General features: G+C 34.9%; 1 protein-coding gene across 7 annotated transcripts in view; it reads left to right on the top strand.

Annotated features, from left to right (window-relative positions):
- RELCH (RAB11 binding and LisH domain, coiled-coil and HEAT repeat containing) overlaps positions 1-22,818 on the top strand; it is a 111,130-nt gene that overhangs the window by 45,506 nt on the left and 42,806 nt on the right. For all 7 annotated transcript variants that reach the window (XR_007121861.1, XM_047697108.1, XM_047697106.1 and 4 more), the window contains 6 exons: positions 7,139-7,251; positions 11,561-11,651; positions 14,570-14,641; positions 19,445-19,585; positions 20,378-20,542; positions 22,348-22,495. Coding sequence is in view for 6 of the 7 variants with exons in the window: in XM_047697108.1 (XP_047553064.1) it covers positions 7,139-7,251; positions 11,561-11,651; positions 14,570-14,641; positions 19,445-19,585; positions 20,378-20,542; positions 22,348-22,495 (730 nt within the window). In the remaining variant the exon portion in view is untranslated. The remainder of the gene's footprint in view (positions 1-7,138; positions 7,252-11,560; positions 11,652-14,569; positions 14,642-19,444; positions 19,586-20,377; positions 20,543-22,347; positions 22,496-22,818) is intronic.

Here is a 22,818-nt window from a genome sequence, read left to right as displayed (position 1 = left end):
TAAGAAAGAAGAAGTCCCATGAAATTATAACATTTTCCATTATAAAGTATACCCCAATTTCAGAGATAATTAAAAGTGAAAAAAATGTCCTCCTATCTATTGTTAAGTAATGGTAATCTTTTTTAAAAAGTGTTTCAAAAGACCTACTTACCTGTTGATTTGGGGAGGAAAAAAAAATCATGAACAAATTTTCTATTTGTGGCTTATGTAGTAGTTCATCTTAATGGGTTCATTGAAGAACTTGAATCTTTCAAACCAAATTACAGAATAAATGTATGTATATAGGCTAAAGAAGTTGATTTTTCAGTCTCTGCTTTAAATGCACTTGAAGGGAAAATTCTGTAATTTAAAAATAAGATTTCATAACAGATTACTTCTAAAAAGCATTTTTAAATAATACATCTAAATTTAATTTTTATTTTCATTCTATGCCAAGGAAAGCTGACTCGGAAAAGCAAAGGAGAAGTCTGGGCCTGGAATGGGGATGAGCAAGTGGAAATGGGGAATGAGTCCAAGCTTTCTTTTTGAGATGTTGAAATTGTTCCAAAATTAGATTGGTGGTAGTTGCACGACTCTACATATACTAAAAACCACTGAATGTACACTTGAATTTTTATGATATATAAAATATGTCTCATTAAGCTAGAAAAAAAGGGGCAAAGGAGAGAACCAATTCCCTAAAAAAATTTTTTTTAAATTTTATTTATTTATTTTTGAGAGAGTGGGAGCGCCTCATGAGCAGGGGGAGGAACAGAGGGAGAGAGAGGGAGATAATCTCAGCAGACTGCACCCTGAGCACAGAGCTTGTGGAGGGGCATCCCGTGACCTCAAGACCACGACCCAGCTGAAACCAAGAATCTGACACTTACATGACTCAGCCACCCTGGTGCCCCTTCCTAAAAGTTTTAAATGTAGTATTGTCTCTAAAGATCTGCCTGTCTTCTGAGAAACCAAACTTCGCTCATTCATGTTTGCTCCATGATGCATTTTTTAACTTAGGAGTGATAATAGCCCAGGTAATTATAACTGTATGAGACTGGTAGGAAAAGGTTTAACTTTTACCCTTCCAAGTTCTTTAGCTAGTCTAATAATGAAATTAACATAGGACAGATTTGTAGGAGAAAAATAAATTCAATTACCTATGTATATAGGGGCCCCATAGCAATATAAGACCCAAGGACAAGCTGGGCAATTAGGCTTACATGCAGTCTTGAGCTGATGGTGTAAGAATGGGGAGGAGGGTGATTCACAGGACAGTAAGAAGAGCAGATGTTTGGTAGTTAGGTGTTTGTCTTTTCATATAGATAAATCATTCAGATAAAATACCTGTTTCTTGGAAGTAGCTCTCTTTTGGGGCCAGGTCCCCTATCTAAATTCTTTTTGGTAGTTTAAAGAAGAGGTGAAAGTTTTTCTTGGGTCTGCTGGATCTTGATCTCCTTCAGCTCAAAATAGTCTACATGCCAAAATGGGATATTTTGGGAAGACTTGTTCTGAACCCCTTCAAGAGTTATACAAAAGAATAGTAGATAAGTAAAGTAAAATAGGTAGTATGGTGAAGTAGATAGGATTTGTCCATTTCCTTTACCTGTTTAATGTGTGTTTTTATGTGTATATTAATTTTGGAAGTAAATCACGTGCTTTTTAGCAGTATAACTTTTTTTTTTTTTTTTTTTTTTAAGATTTATTTTGGAAAGGTGTGGGGAGGAGTAGACTCCCTGCTGAATGTGCAGGGAGCCCAATGCAGAGCTTGATTTCATGACCGGAGCTGAAGGCAGATGCTTAACCAACTGAGCCCAGGTGCCCCAGCAGTATCAGGGGTTTAAAGTCATTCACGTATTTTTAATTAGGCTTTCTGAAGGTTGAACCTTAGGAATAATTCTAAGGTAGATAATAATAAGCCTTAGATAATAATTTTGAGAATAGATACTTTAGGGACCCTTGAAGTATAGAGCTTTTCCAGAGGTGAGTAATCTTTTTATTTCTTATGTGAGTCTTTGTAATGTCCTTCCTTTCTCTTCCTTCTCTCCCTCCTTCCTTCCTTTCTTTATTTCTTTTAATTTTTTTAAGTAAGCTCTATGCCCATTATGGGGCTTGAAATCAGAACCCAGAGATCAGGAGTCTCATGTTCTACCAACTGAGCCAGCCAGGCGCCCCTCTTTCTTTTTTAAACGTATTACTGTCAACACCCTGACAAGTTTCAACTGAAAATCTAAATCGGAGGGTGTACCCTTATTATAACTTGAATTTAAATTGTAATTTGGTATTGCTTAACATCTAGGCAAAAGACAAAATGGAAAATTTTAAGATAACAGCTACCTAAAATTTTTAAATGAAGCTTTACTTATAGGAAATAATTTAATGGAAAAATGAGGGCAAGCAGTGAACTATAGTTTACTGGACTAATATGTTAACCTTTCTAGAACGGTAAAATTTTTCTTGTTGACCTGAAGCACTCAAACATTTCCTCCTTGGCATCTGATCTAAATGTAATGCTTCCATTTCTGTTTTAGAGTTCCTTACAGATCTTGAAGCCCTTGTCTAATCAACATTTCCAGGCTTTTTTTAAAGTTAAAATTTGCCTTCATTTCCCCGCCCAACATCTAATCCCTCAGGTTGTTTTAGATCCTTTTTAGGTACTTCCTCTCCCCGCCTCCCCCTTTCTGTTGTCTGAACACACCAATCTTCGTAAGACTAAGAAAGTTAAGTAAAAATACTCACAAAAATCAAACGTAAAATTCTCTAAAGATGTTTCCTACCTCTAAAGTGATTTCTTTGTTATCATTAGAAGTTATTTTGTTTTAGTTGTGAAACTGAACTATTTAATGCCCTACCAAATCCTTTTGGCAACCTAAGATTGGAGAGGTGGGAAATCCTTCATGTAGAGAGAACTAGCTTTGTTATTAAAACTGTAAAAGTCATTTACTTGAGTAAAATGTAAATAACTAAGCCTTTTAGATTAATGAATTCTAAAGGCCTTACAAATATCTTTTCCAAAATGACAATAAAGTAATGGAATATGTACTACAGTAGGATTACTGTACTGATTTCCTCCCTAGTAATTAGTAGGACATCTGTTTTATATTTCACTTCAGTACACACTTATTGAGTACTACCAGTTGCTAAAGCATGTTTTAAATAAAATATTTAAGATTTCTGTTGCCTTGAGGTATGGACTCAGTAACTTTTTGTGTGTGGTTGGAGGGCCACTACCTTTTGAATATAATGTTACCAAAGCGATAGTATTTTCTTAGCATGGTTATTACTATTTTTTTTTTATCAACGTGCAGTATTAAATCTGATTTGCTTAAGGATCTTTTCATGTGAAAAATTCCTTTTTTTTTTTTAAGATTATTTATATATTTGAGAGCAAGAGAGTGAAAGAGAGCACAAGCAGGGGTAGAGGAGAAGGAGAAGCAGGCTCCCCACTGAGCAGGGAACCCTGCACTGGGGGCCCCAGCATCATGACCTGATGCTTAACCAACAGAGCCACCTATGCATCCCATGTGAAACATTCTTGAGCTTTAGATAAGATATCTGACATTGCTCTCCTATTCTCAATACATTTTTTGTATGTAAGCATTTAAAGTCATTTTTAAACCACCATCACCTTGGGGGAAAAAAAAAAAGCTACCACCTTGCCTCCTGAAGGAAATTTAGCTATCACTTTTTAAATGTTTCATTCAAGAATTATAAGGAAAGTTTTTAAAACACTAGACCTCTTCGTTGGAGACATGATACCGAAGAGAGAATATTGGTTCATATCTATATATTTATGAATAGTGTGAAAATGGTGAATACAGACTTAATAGATTATGATGTGGATATATTAATACTTCATAAGCTTGAAAGAGATGAATTCACAGTAAATAAATGTGAATATACATACATATGTACAGAATTTTTTTTTAAAGGATTTTTTTTTTAAAGATTTTATTTATTTATTTGACAGAGATCACAAGTAGGCAGAGAAGCAGGCAGAGAGAGAGAGAGAGGGAGAAGCAGGCTCATTGCTGAGCAGAAAGCCCGATGCGGGGCTCAATCCCAGGACCCCGAGATCACGACCTGAGCCGAAGGCAGCGGCTTAACCCACTGAGCCACCCAGGTGCCCCCAGAATTCTTTATTTCAAGGGTGGTACAAATAGAACTTTTGAATAAATGAATGAATTTGTACAAATAGAACTTGTGAATAACTAAGATATTTGGAGCCAGTCATAACTTAGCAATTAAAATCCTTGATGATCCTGTGAGAAACAGACTACTCTTTCCACTTTTTTCTGCCATCACTTACTGGGCCTCTTCTCAGCTCTATATTTCTTTAAGAGGAAGAGACTGACCTACTTTATACACTGAGTTATAACTGTTTGAGCCATTAATGTGCCAAGATGTACTCAACTCTCCTGGGCATGGAATATCCAAAAATGATTGGCAATGACTTCCCATATGTTGTTAATTTTACCAGCAAGAAATAAAAGCAAACGGCAATATAACTTATTACTGTGATTCAGAAAAGTGAAAAGTATTTTCCTTCAAAGTCCTAAATTCATAAGCATACAAGAAGGTAAATTCATAAGGGTACAAGAAGTGACAGGTTTTCCTCGCATGTGTCAGTTCGGATTGGTTGGTAATAGCTGCTGTGTTGAGAAGTGCTTCAGTAAGTGCTAAGGCTTAGTGAGCCCAGCTTTGATCTCACGAGGAAAAATTAATAATTCTGCATTAGCAATAAAGAAGGAAATTGCAGATTGTATATGAAATATTTCCCATTTCTGCCCTGATCTTAATTCTTTTTATGTTTTACTTGAAGAAACTAAAAATCAGAGAAGTTTGTGATTTTTCATTAGGTTTTCAGGTTTGGCACATCTAACAGCCATATTTCAGTTAAAAGATTCTTTATATTAATGTAGGATATAACCTTCCTCTTTAATTAAGGATCTCAAAATGAAAGGCACAAAGAATAAATAGTAGCAATTATTTTGCTATGCTTGTTTTCAGATAAAACTAAATAATTGTACTTTATATTTTCAACAGTGTATATAGTATGCATTTGCAATTATAACAAATATCTACATTACAAAACTTTAAAGAGAAATACAGTAGGAGGAGAATGGAAGAGTATGTATGTAGAGACAATGGAAACAGGAAGAAGGTTGAGGAGAAGCAAGAAAACTCAGGAAAGATCTCACATGAGGGGAAAATACGAATAAAATATTTAGAGTCTTTCTTGCTTTTCATGCATTAATATTTTTTCTCCTTTTGTTAGTGCCTTCTAGAATAACTGCTTTTTCATCTTTAAGGTTCTTCTCTCACTGGGATATGCTGATGCAACGTCTCAGTCCTCTCATGAGTATCGTTGGCTCTTAGTAGTCCAAATGGAATCCTCTAAGGATTAGGATAGTCCTTGTTATTAATAATCTCCTACTCTAGTATTTCATCAAAGGTTGTTTATTTTTCTCCTACAAAGTCAAGACTAATGCTTCAAGCATCACCTCAAATCTCTGGCAAAAACATTACTTAACAACATAAGATCTATACTTTTCTTCCATTCCCAGTACAAAATTTTTTTCCCTTATTACTTTTTATTAGTTTTGCTTTTCATTTGCTCACTAATGTAAAATCTACAGAGGGCCCAAATACAAAGATGACAAAATAAATGTTTTAAATTTGTTCTTACTTCTCAGTCAGCTCCTATCAGATCAGCTCATATCAGATTTATTCTTAGCTCTTATCTATATCTTTGTACCTTCAATTAAAGATTTGTACCAGGTAATTATAATTTTAAAATAGTACATAAAGACTTTAGAAATAATGGGAAGGGACTTGTAGTCATTCCTCTAAGCTGTAGTTTCAACTCTGCTAAAAATTTTATTATCCTTTTCTAAGGGAGCATCTTCAGAATGGGAAGATACTTCTACAGTGTAGCCTTTTCTACAGGATATTGTACCTTATTACATAGTGATCAGTTCCTTTTATATTTATTTTTTTAAGATTCTATTTATTTATTTGAGAGAGAGCACAAGTAGAGTGGAGGGGTAGAGGGAGAGGAAGAAGTCGACTCCCCTCCAGGCAGGGAGCCTTATGCTGGGCTCCATTCCAGGACCCTGGGATCATGACCTGAGCCAAAGGCAGACGCTTAACCTACTGGGTTACCTAGGCGCCCCCATCAGTTTCTGTTTTAAATCTACTAGCACTTTTTGGTGGGTAGGAAGATAGATGGGAAAAAGAAATGGTGGGAGTAATCATTCTGTTCTTATTACATCACACGGATTTCCTTAGATTAACTATAGAATATTATTTTTACAACTTAGAAAAATATTTAACACTTTTGGACCTTTATTCTCATTAGATTTGAAAATCTGTTCCAAAATGAAAAACATTAATATCTTTTGAATGTATTTTAGAATTTTGTCTTATTTTATTTAAAATGTGGAACAACTTTGATTTACATATTTCTTGGGGAGAGAGAAGTAAACTTTTGTTATTACTTTTATACAAAATACTGAATTTACCTCTGCATGTTGAATGTGCAACAAATAAAATATTACTAAAATTTCCATTTGAACATAAAATATTTCTACTAATACTTCTATGGCAATGCTGAGAGCGTTTGGCACCCGTGGAAATGGTTTTCTTTTTAATTAGCCATGGGGTTATGTGGGAAGGGTACAAAATTTTTAATTATAGGTAGTCTTAATTAAGACCTAATATTGTATTTATGGAAGTGGGATGAGTTGTCTTCATTTTCTGTTAGCTTTTTAAATTTTAAAATATAGTTAACTTCTGCAAGTTTTTTTTAAAACACTTTCAAAATTAAAATTACCGTATCAGCTTAAAGTAAGATAGAATGTTACTTAGTGCAAAAGCTAGTAGACCATTAGAAAGGACTGGATGAGGAAGTAAGGTTCGTTGAATCTTTAGTAACTTGATTACGGTGTGATTCACACTTTCTCTACAACCAACACATAAATATATGTTTCAGTGTTTTTTCTTGAATTACTTATTTTACAAAATTAGAATTTGCTCTTTTGTATGTTGAGGTTTATTTCATTTTAAATGTCCATTTAAGAATACTCTGGGGGGGGGGGGAATGAATATTTTGCAATGCATTTTTACTTTGCATTTTTCCACCTTCATATTTCTTCAGGAGTTGATCCCCCTCATATTGTGTACAGCGTGCCTGCATCCTGAGCCTAAAGAAAGAGACCAGCTTCTCCACATACTTTTCAATTTGATCAAGAGGCCAGATGATGAGCAAAGGTAGGTATGACTACTTCTTTGGGAAACACATAATGTTGATTTATTAATTTTACTCATTTGGCATCATGATTAGCATTTTAATCTAAGTGCCTTCTTTCTGTCCCAGTATTTATTTTAATACGCAGAGGAAACATTGGCCCCATTCAGAGTTCTGCAGTGTTTCCTTTTTTTTTTTTTTTTTTTTTTCAGTGTTTCCATTCTTATTATTCCAGTTACTCATGTTGGATTTGTACACTTTTATTTTAGTTACCTTTAGACTTCTGATTCAGATATCTCTTCGCCTTTGTCTTTCACTTTTGCTTTCAAAGAATTGCTTAATATTCCCCCTTTTCCCACAGATGAACTAGATATATCATGACTTCTCTACAGAAGTTAAATATTTAATATATGAATTTCTGCATCACTGGGCTATTTTTAAACCAGTTAACTGTGTGGCTACAGGAATACAGTATTTTGTTTTGTTAGTTGTGACTCAAATCTCAACTATTGATACCTGAGTGAAGAAATGAGTTATATCTGAGAGTAGTGAAGGCATACACATCAGGGTGACTTTCCAGAAGAGTTGGTAAAAGGTTTTGGTCAAGCAACGATGATGTTTACCACAGAGAATAAAACCTTTAAATAAAAGTGAAAAGCTATGCAAATGTGAACATGAACAAAACATCCTTGTGGGTCAATGGGTTAAAGAAGCAATGGATGGGTAAAATTGGGCAGTTGAAATGTTTTTCTGTGTTACAATTTTCTATTTTAATGAATACTTTTGCAAAACAGTAGTACCTTATGATTAGGTAACTTTATATATTCAGTACTCATTTCACTGATTGTCAACATTTTTACCTCATCTGAAAATGTTGGAAAATCTTAAGAGTGAACCATAGAACAAGTAAAGCTCAAAAATTTTAAATACAAATTATCTCTCAACTCTGAGAATAAAAACAGTCACACAGACTTTAAAACCTTATGAGTATATATCTCTTTCCCCTTCTTACCAAAATATACCTGGGCAAGCAGAGAAACATGTCCTTTCAGGATCCATTCAGGATGAATCTGCACCAACACCTCACAGGCTGGTCAAATAGAAAGAAAGCAAATTAAATCACTATTCATTGCAAACTGAAAATTTTGTAGAATAATTTGATGGTGCTGTTTAGGAAAAGTAATATTCTATTTTCACGTTGAAAAATACTATTCCCAGACTATTAACTCTAGGAAACAAACTGAGGGTTGCTGGGTGGCCAGAGTGGAGGGATGGTGTTTAACTGGGTGATGGGCATTAAGGGCATGTGATTTAATGAGCACTGGGTTTAATACGCAACTGATGAATAACTAAAGTACATCTGAAACTAATGATAATGCTATATGTTAATTAATTGAATTTAAGTAAAGTCAGATAAAAATACTATTCCCTATCTTCATGACTTGATTAATAACTAAATACCATTGATTACATTATTTTTAAATTTACAAGGCAAAAGCCTCGAGATCTCTAGCCTGTTTTCATAGACTCCACATGTGAAGCTAATAGCTGCCACCTGGTGGCCAAAAGTAGCCTTACTTCAGGTTTGGACCTTTTATTCTCTTTAGATTTGAAGATCTATTCCAACATGAAAAACATTAATATCTTTTGAATATATTTTAGAATTTTGTCTTTGTTTATTTAAAATGTGAAACAGCTTTGGTTTGCATGTTTCTTTGAAAGAGAGAAATAAACTTTTGTTATTACTTTCCTACAAAATAATGAATTTACCTGATATGACAGGAATTCAGCACTCAGGTTCACATTTAAATTTTTCACCTTTCAGATACACAAGTACTTATTAAAATATGCCTATCAGTTGACTCACTGTGTATATAATTAACAAAGTATAATATATTTACCATATAATTAATTGTTACTTTTCCTTACCTAATGAACCTCAGGCTTCTTCGATTATATCCTAAGAAAAACTTAATATTATGCTTAGTATTGGTGCTTTTTGCCTATTCTTTGCTAACAACTATAATTGACACCATATTTCTACCTGCATCAAATACTAGTTAAACGGTCCCTGTCCTGTGATTTTTCTACAAGTGGGAATGTTAATTTTTTTTTAAAGATTTATTTGTTTATTTTAGAGAGAAAGAGAATGTGTGTGAGTTGGGGGCAGAGGAGGGAGAGGGAGAGAGAATCTCAAGCAGGCTCCCTGCTGAGCATGGAGCTCCACACAGGTGCTCTTAGCACCCTGAGATCATGACCTGAGCAGAAGTCAACAGTTGGATGCTTAACCAACTGAGCCACCCAGGTGCCCCAAGTGAACATTAATTTTTACCATAACAGAAGCCTGTTTCCAGTGCCGTTAATAATCTGTTAATAGGCCGTCTGACCTCTTCTGTTTTCAACCTGTATTTCAAAATTGTCATACTTTTTAAAATTAATTCTTGTTAGCTAAGAAGTTTGCCTTGAGGGGCCTAACATTTTTTTCAACAAGTTTATACATCTTTAGTATGTAGACAGTGGCTCATGATTAAAGTTATTTCACATGAAGTTTTCATACAAGTGTATACTTCTTGCAAATGTTGAAATGCCTACATTTTACCTAAATTCATGCAATTTCCACTGGGGGACAGGCAGCTAAAATTCTGTCTGTATATCTTAGAATTTCCTTTCCCATTTTCTTTCTTTTTTTTTTTTTTTCTTGAAGATTTTATTTATTCATTTGACAGAGAGAGAAAGAGATCATAAGTAAACAGAGAGGCAGGCAGAGAGATAGGGGGAAGCAGGCTCCCTGCTGAGCAGAGAGCCCGATGCAGGGCTGAGATTATGACCAAGCTGAAGGTAGAGGCTTAATCCTGAGCCACCCAGACACCCCCCCGTTTTCTTTTATTCGCTTTGTTTGCCTCTCCAAGGTAGAAAAAAATAGAAAAGCAAAGGGAAAGTTGAGAAATAGGCATAGAAGACAATAATATACATATAAAGGGGAATCGGATAGATAAAAATACCAGATAAAAATGAGAATAAGGGGCAGTGTGCAACAAAGATATACTGGCTCAATACTTTCCTCATTGTTGTCCAGGTACTCTTTGTCTGCCGTTACTCTTCTAATCTGAGAAAAAATTTAAGGTCATTTTGCAGTTTAAGTTAAGTTGACTTATTTTGAGAAGTAGCAATGGGCAATGCCTGGGCTTAAAGTGCTGTTTCTATAATTAATATGAATTAAACATTCTAATTTGTTTTTCTTAGAAGCTGCGTACTTTAAAACATGTATTGAAAACATACTTTTTTCCCCCATGAGGTTTTACTGTTTTGAACTAGATAAAAGAGGAAAAGTTTATAATTTTGCATTTTAAAGTCATTTAAAATGAACTTCATTTGGAAGAGTGAAAAGTCATATTTAAAGCTTTATACTTTCTTAAGTTTCAAATTTGTCAATTCAAGTGAAGTTACTATATTATCTATATACTGATTCTGTAACAAATTACCCCCCAAAAAAGTGGTTAATCTGGGTCCTCTGCTTCAGGGTCTCTAAATAAGGCTATAATCAAGTGTTGGCTGAGGCTGTCGTCCTGTCAAGGCTCAATCTGAAAGGATTTGCTTCTGAGCTTACTCAAATAGTTGAATAGTTTCTTAGCGGTTTTCAGCCAGAGTTTCCTTAAGTTCCTTGCTGTGGGGCCTCACATACTTCATCAAAGCATGCCAGCTGAGAAGGCAGTAGAGAGGGTCCCAAAGATGGACATCACAGACTTCTGTAACCTAATCTCAGAAGTGACATCCCATCACTTTGGCCATTATTCTGTTCATTGAAAGCAAATCATTAAGTCCAGTCTATACTCAAGGATATGGAATGACCTAAGAGCATGAATATCAAGAGATAGACAACATTGGGAGCCACGTCAGAAGCTGCCTACCCCATTTATCTTGTGTATAAAATTCCGATTTAAGAAATATCGTTTTTAGATTATAATTATAGAAACATTGGGGAAATAATGATGGCTGTTTTAGTGTCTAGAAACTGAAATTCGGTAGAAGCTAAAGCATTAGACATAGTATCTCAGAATGCATGTATAGGAAGTTAATTTAGGAGGTATGAGATTAAGCGTCACACCAACAGAGAATACTTTCAGTGTCTCACAAATGGTGCTGTCACTGCTGGAGGAAGGAATCTTAACTAACTCGTTTTCTTGGTGGCAGCCTAGTCCATTGTTGGAAAAGTCCAATTTGATTGTACAAAAGTGTTGTATGTTATATGAATTACAGAGCTGGCTCTTTTTAACCCTTAGCAAGTTGTGCTTTCTCATGCGATTACAAGTGTTTATTTATGTTATTTTTCAGGCAGATGATACTGACGGGTTGTGTGGCATTTGCACGTCATGTTGGACCAACACGCGTAGAGGCTGAACTTTTACCACAGTGTTGGGAACAGGTAAATAACTGTATTGGGTTTTCCCCTCATTGTTATATTCTAACCTGTTATAAGTGTTCTTATTTTCTCTTTTAAATGCCAATAGGAAATATGTGGAATCTAAATTATGCTCCTGTATCTGTAGTCCGGCACAGTAATTTCATAGCACTTAAGAATGCTCTGGGATGCTTTGCTTTCTTCAGTCTTCCAGCAAATAGTTAAGAAACACTAGTTTCATTGCCACATACTGCTGTAGTCATTACATACAGTAATGAACAAAATACATACAGTGCTGAACAAAAGACAAAGACCTTTTAGTGGGGAGATAAGAGTAAAGAAATAAATGGTATGTCTTATATTATAAATTATGAACAAAAATAAAGCAGAATAAGGATTAGAGAGTGATGGAGAATGCTCTTTTAGAAGGGTGGTTAGAGCAGGAATCTGAGAAAGGAATGATTAGGCAAGGATTTGAATGAAGTGAGTTAGTATAAATACAAAAGCTCTGAGGTGGGTTCAAGGGAGAGCGAGGCCAATGCGTGTTTTCATGTGTGTGTGGAGGGGGTGGGAGAAATAACATACGTATTATACATTTGTATATATTGCAAATATATACAGAATATAAAGTATAAACCGTTGATGTGGGAGGTTTTTGTATTTATAATCCAGCTCACCCAATTACTCCCAATACTTTTGGTTTTATATTGAATTTTAATATTCCAGTCCTGTGGAGAACTCACAGGCATTGACTTTCTAGACTTGGTGTTTAGGTCATTGAGTGGCTTACTTATCCATCTTAAAAAAAAGTTGGATTTCTTTCTTATAAAGACAGATTTCATGGCCTTATTTATAAATAGCATAGTCATTTATTCTTATTATTGGTCTCTAGAATATCACTAAAGCATATGGCTCTTTGGAATTCTATTCCTAGTTTTTTGAGTTTTCATTTTTTTTCTTTAAAATGTAGTTGAGTTTTATCTAGATAAAATATCTAAACTGAACATTATAAAAGGTCCTCTTGTCTCTGACAGTCTCCTCATGTCACCTAGATTACAGTGCATACTAATTTAGGGTGTGAGGCTCTAATTATTGAAAGTCAAACTTGGGAACAGCATATACAATTTTAAATTTATAATTCTGTACAGTTATTCACAGGTACATACAATTACTAATCGTTTTTTCCATTTCTTTTTTTTGTTGTTGTTAAGCACTATTGAGATAGATATTATATACCGATTTAAAGTGTACAATTTAGTGCTTTTTAGTATACCCACAGAGTTGTACAACCATCACCACAATCAGTTTTTTTTTTAAGATTTTACTTATTATTTTAGAGAGAGAGCTTGACAGAAAGAGAGCGTTGGCAAGGGAGGACAGAGGGAGATACAGACTCCTGCTGAGCAGGGAGCCCGATGCGGGGCTCAATCCCAGGACCCCAGGATCATGACCTGAGCTGAAGGAAGCTGCTTAACCAACTGCACCACATAGGCGCTCCCACCACAGTCAATTTTAGAACAGTTTTATCACCCCAAAAAGAAACTCCAAATACCTTTGAACTTAGTTCTCTTAGTTCAAGTTTGTTTTGGCTATTCCAGGTCCCTTGAATTTCCATGTGAATTTTAGGATGAACTTACCATTTCTGCATATAAGGCATCTGGAATTTTCATAAGGATTGCATTTTATCTATAGATCAGTGTGGAGAGTATCTCACCATGCTAACAATAATGAGCCATCTAACCCATGAATTTAGGATGTCTTTCCATCTATTTAGTTCTTTTCAATTTTCTTTCAAAAATGTTTTGTTGCTTTCAGAATATAATTTTTGTACTTTTTTTGTTTAATTTGTTCCTAAATATTTTATTCTTTTTGATACTATTGTAAATAGAATTTTCTTAATTTTATTTTCTATTTGTTACAGTATAGAGAGATAAAGTTGATTTTTGTATGTACATTTAATTTTAAGACTCATTGAGCTAGACTAAAGAAAAGCAAAATGAAAGTTTACATATAACATACTTTGACATTCAAACCATTCTGCTTTGAAGTTACTATTTCTGGAAAATTTATTTTACAGATATTAGTTATAAACATCTTTACCACCATCTTTTCTATTACTTGAATAAACATGGATATCGGGGATCTGTCTAGCCGACTACCTCCTGTTTGTTGCCCAGTAGATTGCTATGTAATTTCTTTTCTTAATTTTAGGCATCCAATACATTAATGAATTATGTCACCTTTTCATATGGGAATATGAGAACAGATATACTTCTTTTCCAGTCAAGGAAAGATTTATATTCTATGAAGAAGACATATGGGAACAAAACCCAGTATGTGTCATTTTTTTTTGTTATTTTTTGTTATGGTTCAGTGTAGCCATCACAGCAGCAGAACCCTTTCATCTTGCATATACAAACAGGAATGGATTGAAGTCTGCTTATGTTAAAAACAAAATCATATTACTAGTCAAGGGCTCTGGTTAAATCATTGATTAACTTACTTCCTAATCCCTTAGTTAAAAAGAATTGATGAGTCACTCCTGGCACATATTATAAGCCATATCTATAATATCCAGAAGCTGAGTTTTTCAAATTTAAAAATAAACTAATGTTGCTAGGGATGGAGAAAGGTGCTTCTGACATCTTAAGGAAAGCCTAGTTGTAGGTAAGCCCACTACCTCTAGACGCCATGCCATGTTTTCATCTTTGCTTTATCCTTTTTTCTTTAACAGATAACCCCTGTGACCTCATTTTTAAGGCTCTCTCTGATTCCCTTATTCCTGATTCAATTATAGGCACACAGGGATTCCCAGAAGTGGGAAAAAAAAAAAAAAAGGTGCTTTATCGCATTCTTAACAGGATTTATTGTGAGAAGTAATTCCCTGTTGGAGGAAAGGAGATTATGTTGTTCATGCTTGATTTGTGTATTTTTTACTCTAGATTAACCACAAATACCCAGAAAGACGACTGCTCGTGGCAGAATCCTGTGGAGCATTGGCACCTTACCTTCCCGTAAGAATTGTCATTTTTTCTTAAAAACTTTTTTTCCGTTTAGTAATAGAGAAACCTTTTTTCAAGTGACTTATTCATTTTAATTCAAATTATCCCAGGGCATGCTATCCTAATAAAGGAAGAAGATGAGCTAAAAAGATAAGGCTCATATTGATATAATGTAGCTTTGCAGACAGGTATATTAACCATTTTGCATGAGTCTTAAATATATTAAGTTATCAGAAGTTCTCAAAGTTTGTGGTTCGAGCACCCTGGGAGGTTCTTTGAGATACTTTCAAAGAGGTCCATGAGTTGAAAATTACTTTCATAACATTAAAATATTTTTCATCTTTATCTCTGTGTTTACATTTACATGATCAGTGCAAAAGCTGTAATGGGCAACAGTGCCAGTGCATTAGGACTGATCAAGGCAGTCACCCCCAAATATACTGATAATGTAATGTATGCTTCACTGCCATGCACTCAGAAGAAGCCAGTTTCACTTAAAAATAACCTTGATGAAATCAATAAAATTATTAATTCTACTAAATTTTGACCCTTGATTATGTGTCTTTTTAATATTTTGTGTGACAGAATAGAAAATACTAATATCAATGCCTTTTGCTGTATCCTGAGGTATAACGGCGATTTCAGGAAAAGCATTTCAAATAGGCTTGAGTTGTGATTTGAACTAGTTGCCTTTTTTTATGAGATGCTGATTTTACTTGAGCAACCACTAACACACAAGCTCTTGTATTTAGCAGACTTTTTTATGGAAATGAGTGAAATGAGCTTGTCACTTTATGGAAAAAAAAAAAGTAGATGGTATTTATTGCCAATAATAAAATTGCAACTTTGAAGTGAGAACAAGAATTTTGGAAAACTTATTATCTGCCACCATGGGCTCCACAGCTTCTAAGTATATAAATACATTTCTGACTGGTGATATTAACAAATGTGATTTTTTGAGATTATAATAAAAAGTGTCAGTATTGAAGAGCATCTGAGGGAGTGTGTGGTACAATGTTTCCCAAGTGACCAGTGCATACTGCTCAAAATCACACATGGGTAAAAAGAGGGGCAAAGTTCAAGAAAGACTAGTGGAATTTTTTTTTTAAGATTTCATTTATTTATTTGACAGAGAGCAGGGAATAAGCGGAGGTGCACAGGCAGAGGAAGAGGGAGAAGCAGACTCCCTGCTGAGCAGGGAGCCCAGTGTGGGGTTCAATCCTAGGACCCTGAGATCATGACCTGAGCTAAAGGCAGACACTTAACAGACTGAGCCACCCAGGTGCCCTGACTAGTGGAATTTAATATGCCAGAATTTAGAGTTTATTAGCAAGGAACAACATCATGGTTTCAGATTCTACATTGCATCTAACCTTTAAGAAACTACCACTTGTCCAGTTTTAGTGTAGAATTAAAATATATATTCTCATCAGGAAAGGCTATTAAAATGCTCCCTTTTTCAATTACATGTCTTTGTGGGGCCAGATTTTCTTAAAAACTTCAACTGAAGCAATGTATCATATCAGTGGAATGCAGAGCAGAGAATCTACCTGTCTTCTTTTAAGTCAGACATTAAAGTGATTTGCAGCAAAATATAAAGCACCATTCTCACCAATTTTTTTGTCTTATAAAGTTATTTTCAAAGATCTTTTATTTATTTGACAGACAGAGATCACAAGTAGGCAAAGAGGCAGGCTGGGTGAGGGGGAAGGCAGGCTCCCTGCAGAGCAGAGAACCTGATGCCGGGCTCTATTCCAGGACCCAGGGATCGTGACCTGAGCCGAACGCAGAGGCTTTAACTCACTGAGCCACTCAGATGCCCCATATAAGGTTATTTTCATTAAAATGTTTATATGTTGCTAACCTTAAATGATTTTACTGTTGTTTTTAAATTTCTTAGTGTAATTTCTAATACGATAAATGTCGGTAGATATTACCTACCCAAATAAAGCAGTTTGCAGTGCTCACTAATTTTTAAATGACTAAAGGAATCCTTCCGCCAAAAAGATGAGAACCTTTGGACTGTTAGGCTCTTTTAGATATCTTCCCATAAGTCCAGAGTAGGTAGAGGAATGAGGTGACATCATCGTTATTTTAATTTTAACAACTGTAGTTTAAAGGAGGACTTGACAAACTACAGTCTGGAGACCAAATCTAGTCCATAGCCTGTTTTTGTAAATAAAATTTTATCAGAACACATACCCATTTGTTTATGTATTGTCTATGTCTGCTTTCACACTGTAACAGCAGAGTTGAGTAGTAGCAACAGAGACCTCACAGCCCCCAAAGCCAAAAGCACGTACCATCTGGCCTTTTACAGAGTTTGTTGGCCCTTGCCTTAAATGGTCAGTTTTGTAAGATTGTTCTTAAAAATGATATAAAAAATGGAATTGTATGATAATGCATGAGCCATTTATGTCATACTTACTGTTAACCTCATATTCTTTGGTGAAGAGTGAGAAACCAAGATGACTTGGTTGTCTTTTTTAAAAGTAAAATTTCTTATTTTTTTAATTCAGAAAAATATAAAGAAGAAAAGACTAGTCCATAGTTTCACTTCCAGTAATATTTCTTTTTATTTTATTAAAAATAAGTTTTCATATGGTATAGAAAAGAACAAAATGAAAATCAAAGACTGCTTCTGTGGCCTACCTAGTCATTCTCTCCAAAGATATCCATATACTGTTAAAAGTTTTTCATCAGTTCTTGGAGAAAATAAAAATTTATGCATATTCCAGTTTGCATTTTTATATTTGAATTTTTCTTACCCAAAATTAATCATACTATATATAATAATATTCTGTATCCCTGACAGTAGATACTATTGGTAGGTTCTTGTATGGGTAACTTGTATTTTTAAATTTCAATTCTGTCAATACCTCCACATTTTGCTTCTTTTAGCATTTGCATTCTTTTATTTTGACAGTGTTAATTGGCTCCGACCCAGACTGCACAGATTTATACTCCTATCATCAGTTCACTGGAGTTCCTATTTTCACATACCTTCTCCAGGAACTGGACATGATGAAATCTTTTTTAATATTTTCCCATCTCATAAGAGAAAACTGGTATCTTGGTGTTGTGATAAATCATGTAGATAGATATACATGAGTCAGTTTTGAGCATCCTTTTATTTACTGTTCCAAGCAGAGATGAACATCACATGCATGAACGGGATAAATAAGCTATTCTACACTGCCCCGGATATTAGAATGTTAAGCAGTATTAGTAATAGACTTAATGTTTCCTCAATGGATCTTCCTTTGCCTTATAACCCACCACAGTTGCTAACAGTAAAATCTCAGCGTGGTCATGGCTTAAATGGAGTAACGCCTCCTGACTTGGCCTTTGGGTTCCCTATGGCATACTGAAGCTAACTGCCGCACTTGACCTCAGCCCAGACCAATGTGAAGCAAATACCCAGCTGCAGTTCACTTATCTCCATCCTGCTGCCGAGGCTGATACCAATCCAGAAGCCCTTTTAAGATCTCCAAGATAGTTTGGGGGCAGTTTTTATCCTAGAGGATAAGTAAATAAGGCTGTACTAAAATACATATTCACCAAGCTAAATGTGACCAAAATTTGGTAAAATTACATATATTTTAGTTTCTAGGAAGTCAAACCAAAAACTAGGCCATTTAGGGGCACCTGGGTGGCTCAGTGGGTTAAAGCCTTGCCTTCGGCTCAGGTCACGATCTCAGGGTCCTGGGATCGAGCGCCACATCGGGCTCTCTGCTCTCAAGGGGAGCCTGCTCCCCTTCTCTCTCTGCCTGCCTCTCTGCCTACTTGTAATTTCTGTCTGTCAAATAAATAAATAAAATCTTTAAAAAAAAAAAAAGTCATTTAAAGATGACTGTTAGACCTTGCTCTGCATACTAAAATTATACTGTAAATTTATGAAAATGGTCACATCCTCTGTCTTTATTGTATTCTAACCATTAGATGTGAAAAGGACCTAAACAAGTTTAGATTTGAAGAATTTTGTAAACTGATCAAACTGTAATAATGGTCCAGAGAAAGGAAGTAAGGGCAAGAATTTATATAATGATAGCTCTTTATTTTATCTTCAGCCATTAATTAGACTAAAACATTCATTTTTTTTTTAATTTTATTTCTTTTCAGTGTTCCAGAATTCACTGGGCTAAAACATTCTTTAACAAACAAAAGAAAAAATTGTGTGAAATTAAGATACAGCAGTGGTTGACATTAAAGAGTAGCATCTGAGATTAGCAATGCAGTTCCCTTTGAAGTATTTTTGAAGTTTGCTCTCATATTTTATCATCTTGTTTTTTTCTTAGTTCTTCAAAATTAGGAACACCAGGATTTTAGAATGTTTCCACACTCCTACCCAAGACAAATGTTTTTGATTAACGGAGAAATATTTGTAATCTCTGCTGTTATTAAAACTCTGAGAGTTCCTCTCTGAGTTAAAGACAGGTATTAATAGCAGAGTCATTTTCCATTTAATGCAGCGTTGACTTTGTTCATTTGCCAAAAGTGCCTGCTACTATGTGCTATAGGATTTGAAGGATTTGCACATATTTAGTAGATAGAAAAACATGTTGGAAGATGATACCAAATTCAAGGTAGATGTTATCTTTAGGGAGGATGGAGGAAGAGGGAGAGGGTGAAGAGAATCAGACAAGCTGTATCTGTAATGTCTTAGGTCTTTGGAAAATGAAGACAAAAAACCAGCAAAATATGAATGTATTTAATCTGGGTGTAGAATATGTGGATGTCCATCTTATTATTTTCTGTGCTTTTCTGCTGCTAGCATAAAATAAATAGTAAAAACATGTTTTTGTTTGCTTTCAGAAAGAAATACGTAGCTCGTTGGTTCTCTCAATGTTGCAACAAATGTTAATGGAAGATAAGGCAGATTTAGTAAGAGAAGCTGTGATCAAAAGCCTCGGTATCATTATGGGATACATTGATGATCCAGACAAATATCAACAGGTATGTTTTTCAGAATGAACCCATTTATTCCGTTACAAAATTCCAAATAAGTTAATATTCCAGATTCAGCTACTCAATAATACATAGTAGGAATGGCAGGTATGTCAGCTTACAGCTGCCTTGTTTTACTTCTTCAGTTCAGAAGAAAGAGTGCTAGGATTCATTTACAATCTCCTCCATAGGGGCGCCTGGGTGGCTCAGTGGGTTAAGCCGCAGCCTTCGGCTCAGGTCATGATCCCAGGTCCTGGGTTTGAGCCCCACATCGGGCTTTCTGCTCGGCAGGGAGCCTGCTTCCTCCTCTCTCTCTGCCTGCCTCTCTGCCTACTTGTGACTTCTCTCTGTCAAATAAATAAATAAAATCTTTAAAAAAAAAAAAAAAAAACAATCTCCACCATAGTTTTGTGGCAGGACATTGGCAACATGCATGCCATATTTACCACCTTTTCTCTTTGGTTTCCACATCAGTGGATATGTGACATTTTCTTTCAAGAAAATAGGAATGATAGGATTATGGATGGCTTGCTTTCTTGCTTAAATGTTTTCTAAATGTACTGCAGTGTATACTTACTGCTTTTTTATTGAGGAGCTTTTTTTTTGGAAGTTTATTCTTTTAAAAATCTTCTCAGGGTCCTGGGATCGAGCCCCGCGTCGGGCTCTCTGCTTAGCAGGGAGCCTGCTTCCCTTCCTCTCTCTGCCTGCCTCTCTGCCTACTTGTGATCTCTGTCTGTCAAATAAATAAATAAAATCTTTAAAAAAAAAAAAATCTTAATTTTACCTGTTTCTTTTTGGCAGGGTTTTGAATTGTTGCTGTCAGCCTTGGGTGATCCCTCAGAAAGAGTAGTTAGTGCAACACATCAAGTATTTTTACCGGCTTACGCTGCCTGGACTACAGAACTTGGAAATTTACAGTCTCATCTTATACCTACATTGCTGAACAAGATAGAAAAACTTCTCAGGGTAAATGCTTTCTTTATGTATACAGTTTACAGAAATTAAAAGGTGTGTTCTAAATCATCTTGAAAGAATGCTGGAGAGCAAGACAGAAAGTACCACTTGGCTGAACATTCTGATAATTTACCAGTTAAAGATTCTTATTGGAGTGGAGCCAAGAGAGATTTGAGGAAGTTCTGCTTTGCAAAAGCCAGATGAAAAAGGAAATGAAGTAGCACCTTTGTGGAACTCACTTGTACGTTATTGAGAAAGCTAGCTCTGCCTTGTCTCTTCTGAAGATTTAAAGATTTGGGGTAATGTATCAGCTCCAGTTCCCGGAATGCAGAGCTGACTCAAATACTAGTCTCTAAAGCTTTCTTACACGATGTCAAATGCTTTAACTGTGTTTCCCTCACCGCAGTAGTTCATTAAACACTTTTTTTAACTGAGTAAAAAAAGGAAGAAAAGTTGAAAAAAAGGTAGTAACTTCTTGATTTAATTTTTATACTAAAGGTCCCTTTTAGGGTCTAGAAGAAAAACTAACGTTTCTTTAATGGCTCTTATGTGCATTTGAGTAAATACCTTATAAATAAAACATTATTATTTCATTCTTACAACTTTTTGAATTTTATTTTGGTTTTGGTGTGGAAACTGAGCATTGAGGGAGCCTGCCCAAGGTCTTATAGCCGCTAAATGACAGGTTTGGGTCACTGATACCAAACTCTTACCGTTCTGCCCCTAGATTTTAAAGAATCTATAAGGCTCTTGCCTCGTAACTACTCTATAGACAGTCTTATATGTATCCACACATATTTATTTAATTTTAAAAATTGAGCTGTTTTTTTCTGTAAATTTAAAAATGGGTATTAAAAAACTATGGATAACTAGACTGAAGTATATCTTTCTGTGAAACCTAGAAAATTTTTTAAAGCACTTTTTTTAATGTTTACATTCCTTCTACCTGAAAATTATCCATACCTTTGTTTTTCTTTTTCCATTTCATAACATGGTTAATTCCATTTTGCTGTTAAACATATCTGTAGTATTCAGCATAGGTAATTCTTCCATGAAGAGATTAACTAATTTAGAAGTTGATGGTATGTAACTCATGATTCCAGTATTTTTGACACAGTTGGTTATTTTACAGCATAGTAATGACATTGCAAGTGGATTTGAATAGCAGTAAACACTTTTGTCTCTAATGATTCTATTTTCTACTTTAACATTTGGTTTCTGTGCTCCATACCGATCCTTTTACTCTTTTTTTCTTTCTGTTTTCTCTTTCTTTTGTTTCCTTTTGAAATTTTTTCTCCTACATTTCATCTGTGCTTTGAATTATTTTAAAATGCTTTCAGTGCTGGCAAATATAGACGACACCAAATCTGTAAAAGATTGGAAGTCAAAGGAAAATAGCAAGCACTGCTGCTGGTTTAACCATTGAACATTTAAAATGATTCATGTGGCTCACTCTAATTTCTTTATCCCGACTTACAAAATTTCAAAGGATAAGATCCTCTTAAAAGAAAAAAAAACCCTATAAAAGAAGTTTCATACAAATGGAAATGATGATGTCCACCGTAAAGTTTTCAATATAAAAAATTATATTACTTTTATAGTGCCTTAGTGCTTCTTCACATTTTCATGTACTTAGAGAAATTAAGAAAAAAAAGAAAAGAAATTAAGAAAAGATTCATGGACATCTCCGTTAGGTGCTATGCTATGAGTCTACCATACAGATCTTTAAATGTTTTATTCATAGCACAGAGAGGAAGAGCATTATAAATACCTAATTTCAGAAAACTAAAACTAGCTTCCACCTCCTTATGTTTCAGGAAGGAGAGCACGGGCTGGATGAACATAAGCTCCACATGTATCTTTCTGCTTTGCAGTCCTTGATCCCATCTCTCTTTGCATTAGTGCTACAGAATGCACCTTTCTCCAGCAAAGCCAAGCTTCATGGTGAAGTGCCACAGATAGAAGGTACTGAACTTAAATTATGAAAGGAAGATGTAGAACATTAGCAGCTTAGCTTCCCAAAGAATTGTTTTTATTTAAACTTCTAAAAATCACTTTATATGACAGCCTGATTATTAAAATACATGTGTGGAATCTCGTGGTCATAGATTGTATGATAGCTAAGTTAAACTGTGGCTTCATCTTTTATGAAAAGCCTCATGGTATTATTTTATAATATTTGTACTTTCGTTCCAATCCTATAGTCTTTTTATAACCTTTTTTCCAGTGGCCGAAGTAAGTTTTCTTTCATTAATAGAGCTGAATCAATGAAAAGATCACTGAACAGT

Source organism: Lutra lutra, chromosome 12 (assembly GCF_902655055.1).
Source record: "Lutra lutra chromosome 12, mLutLut1.2, whole genome shotgun sequence".
Taxonomy (NCBI): domain Eukaryota; kingdom Metazoa; phylum Chordata; class Mammalia; order Carnivora; family Mustelidae; genus Lutra; species Lutra lutra.
Note: the sequence above shows the minus strand (reverse complement) of the source record. Positions and strands in the feature narration are given on the sequence as shown.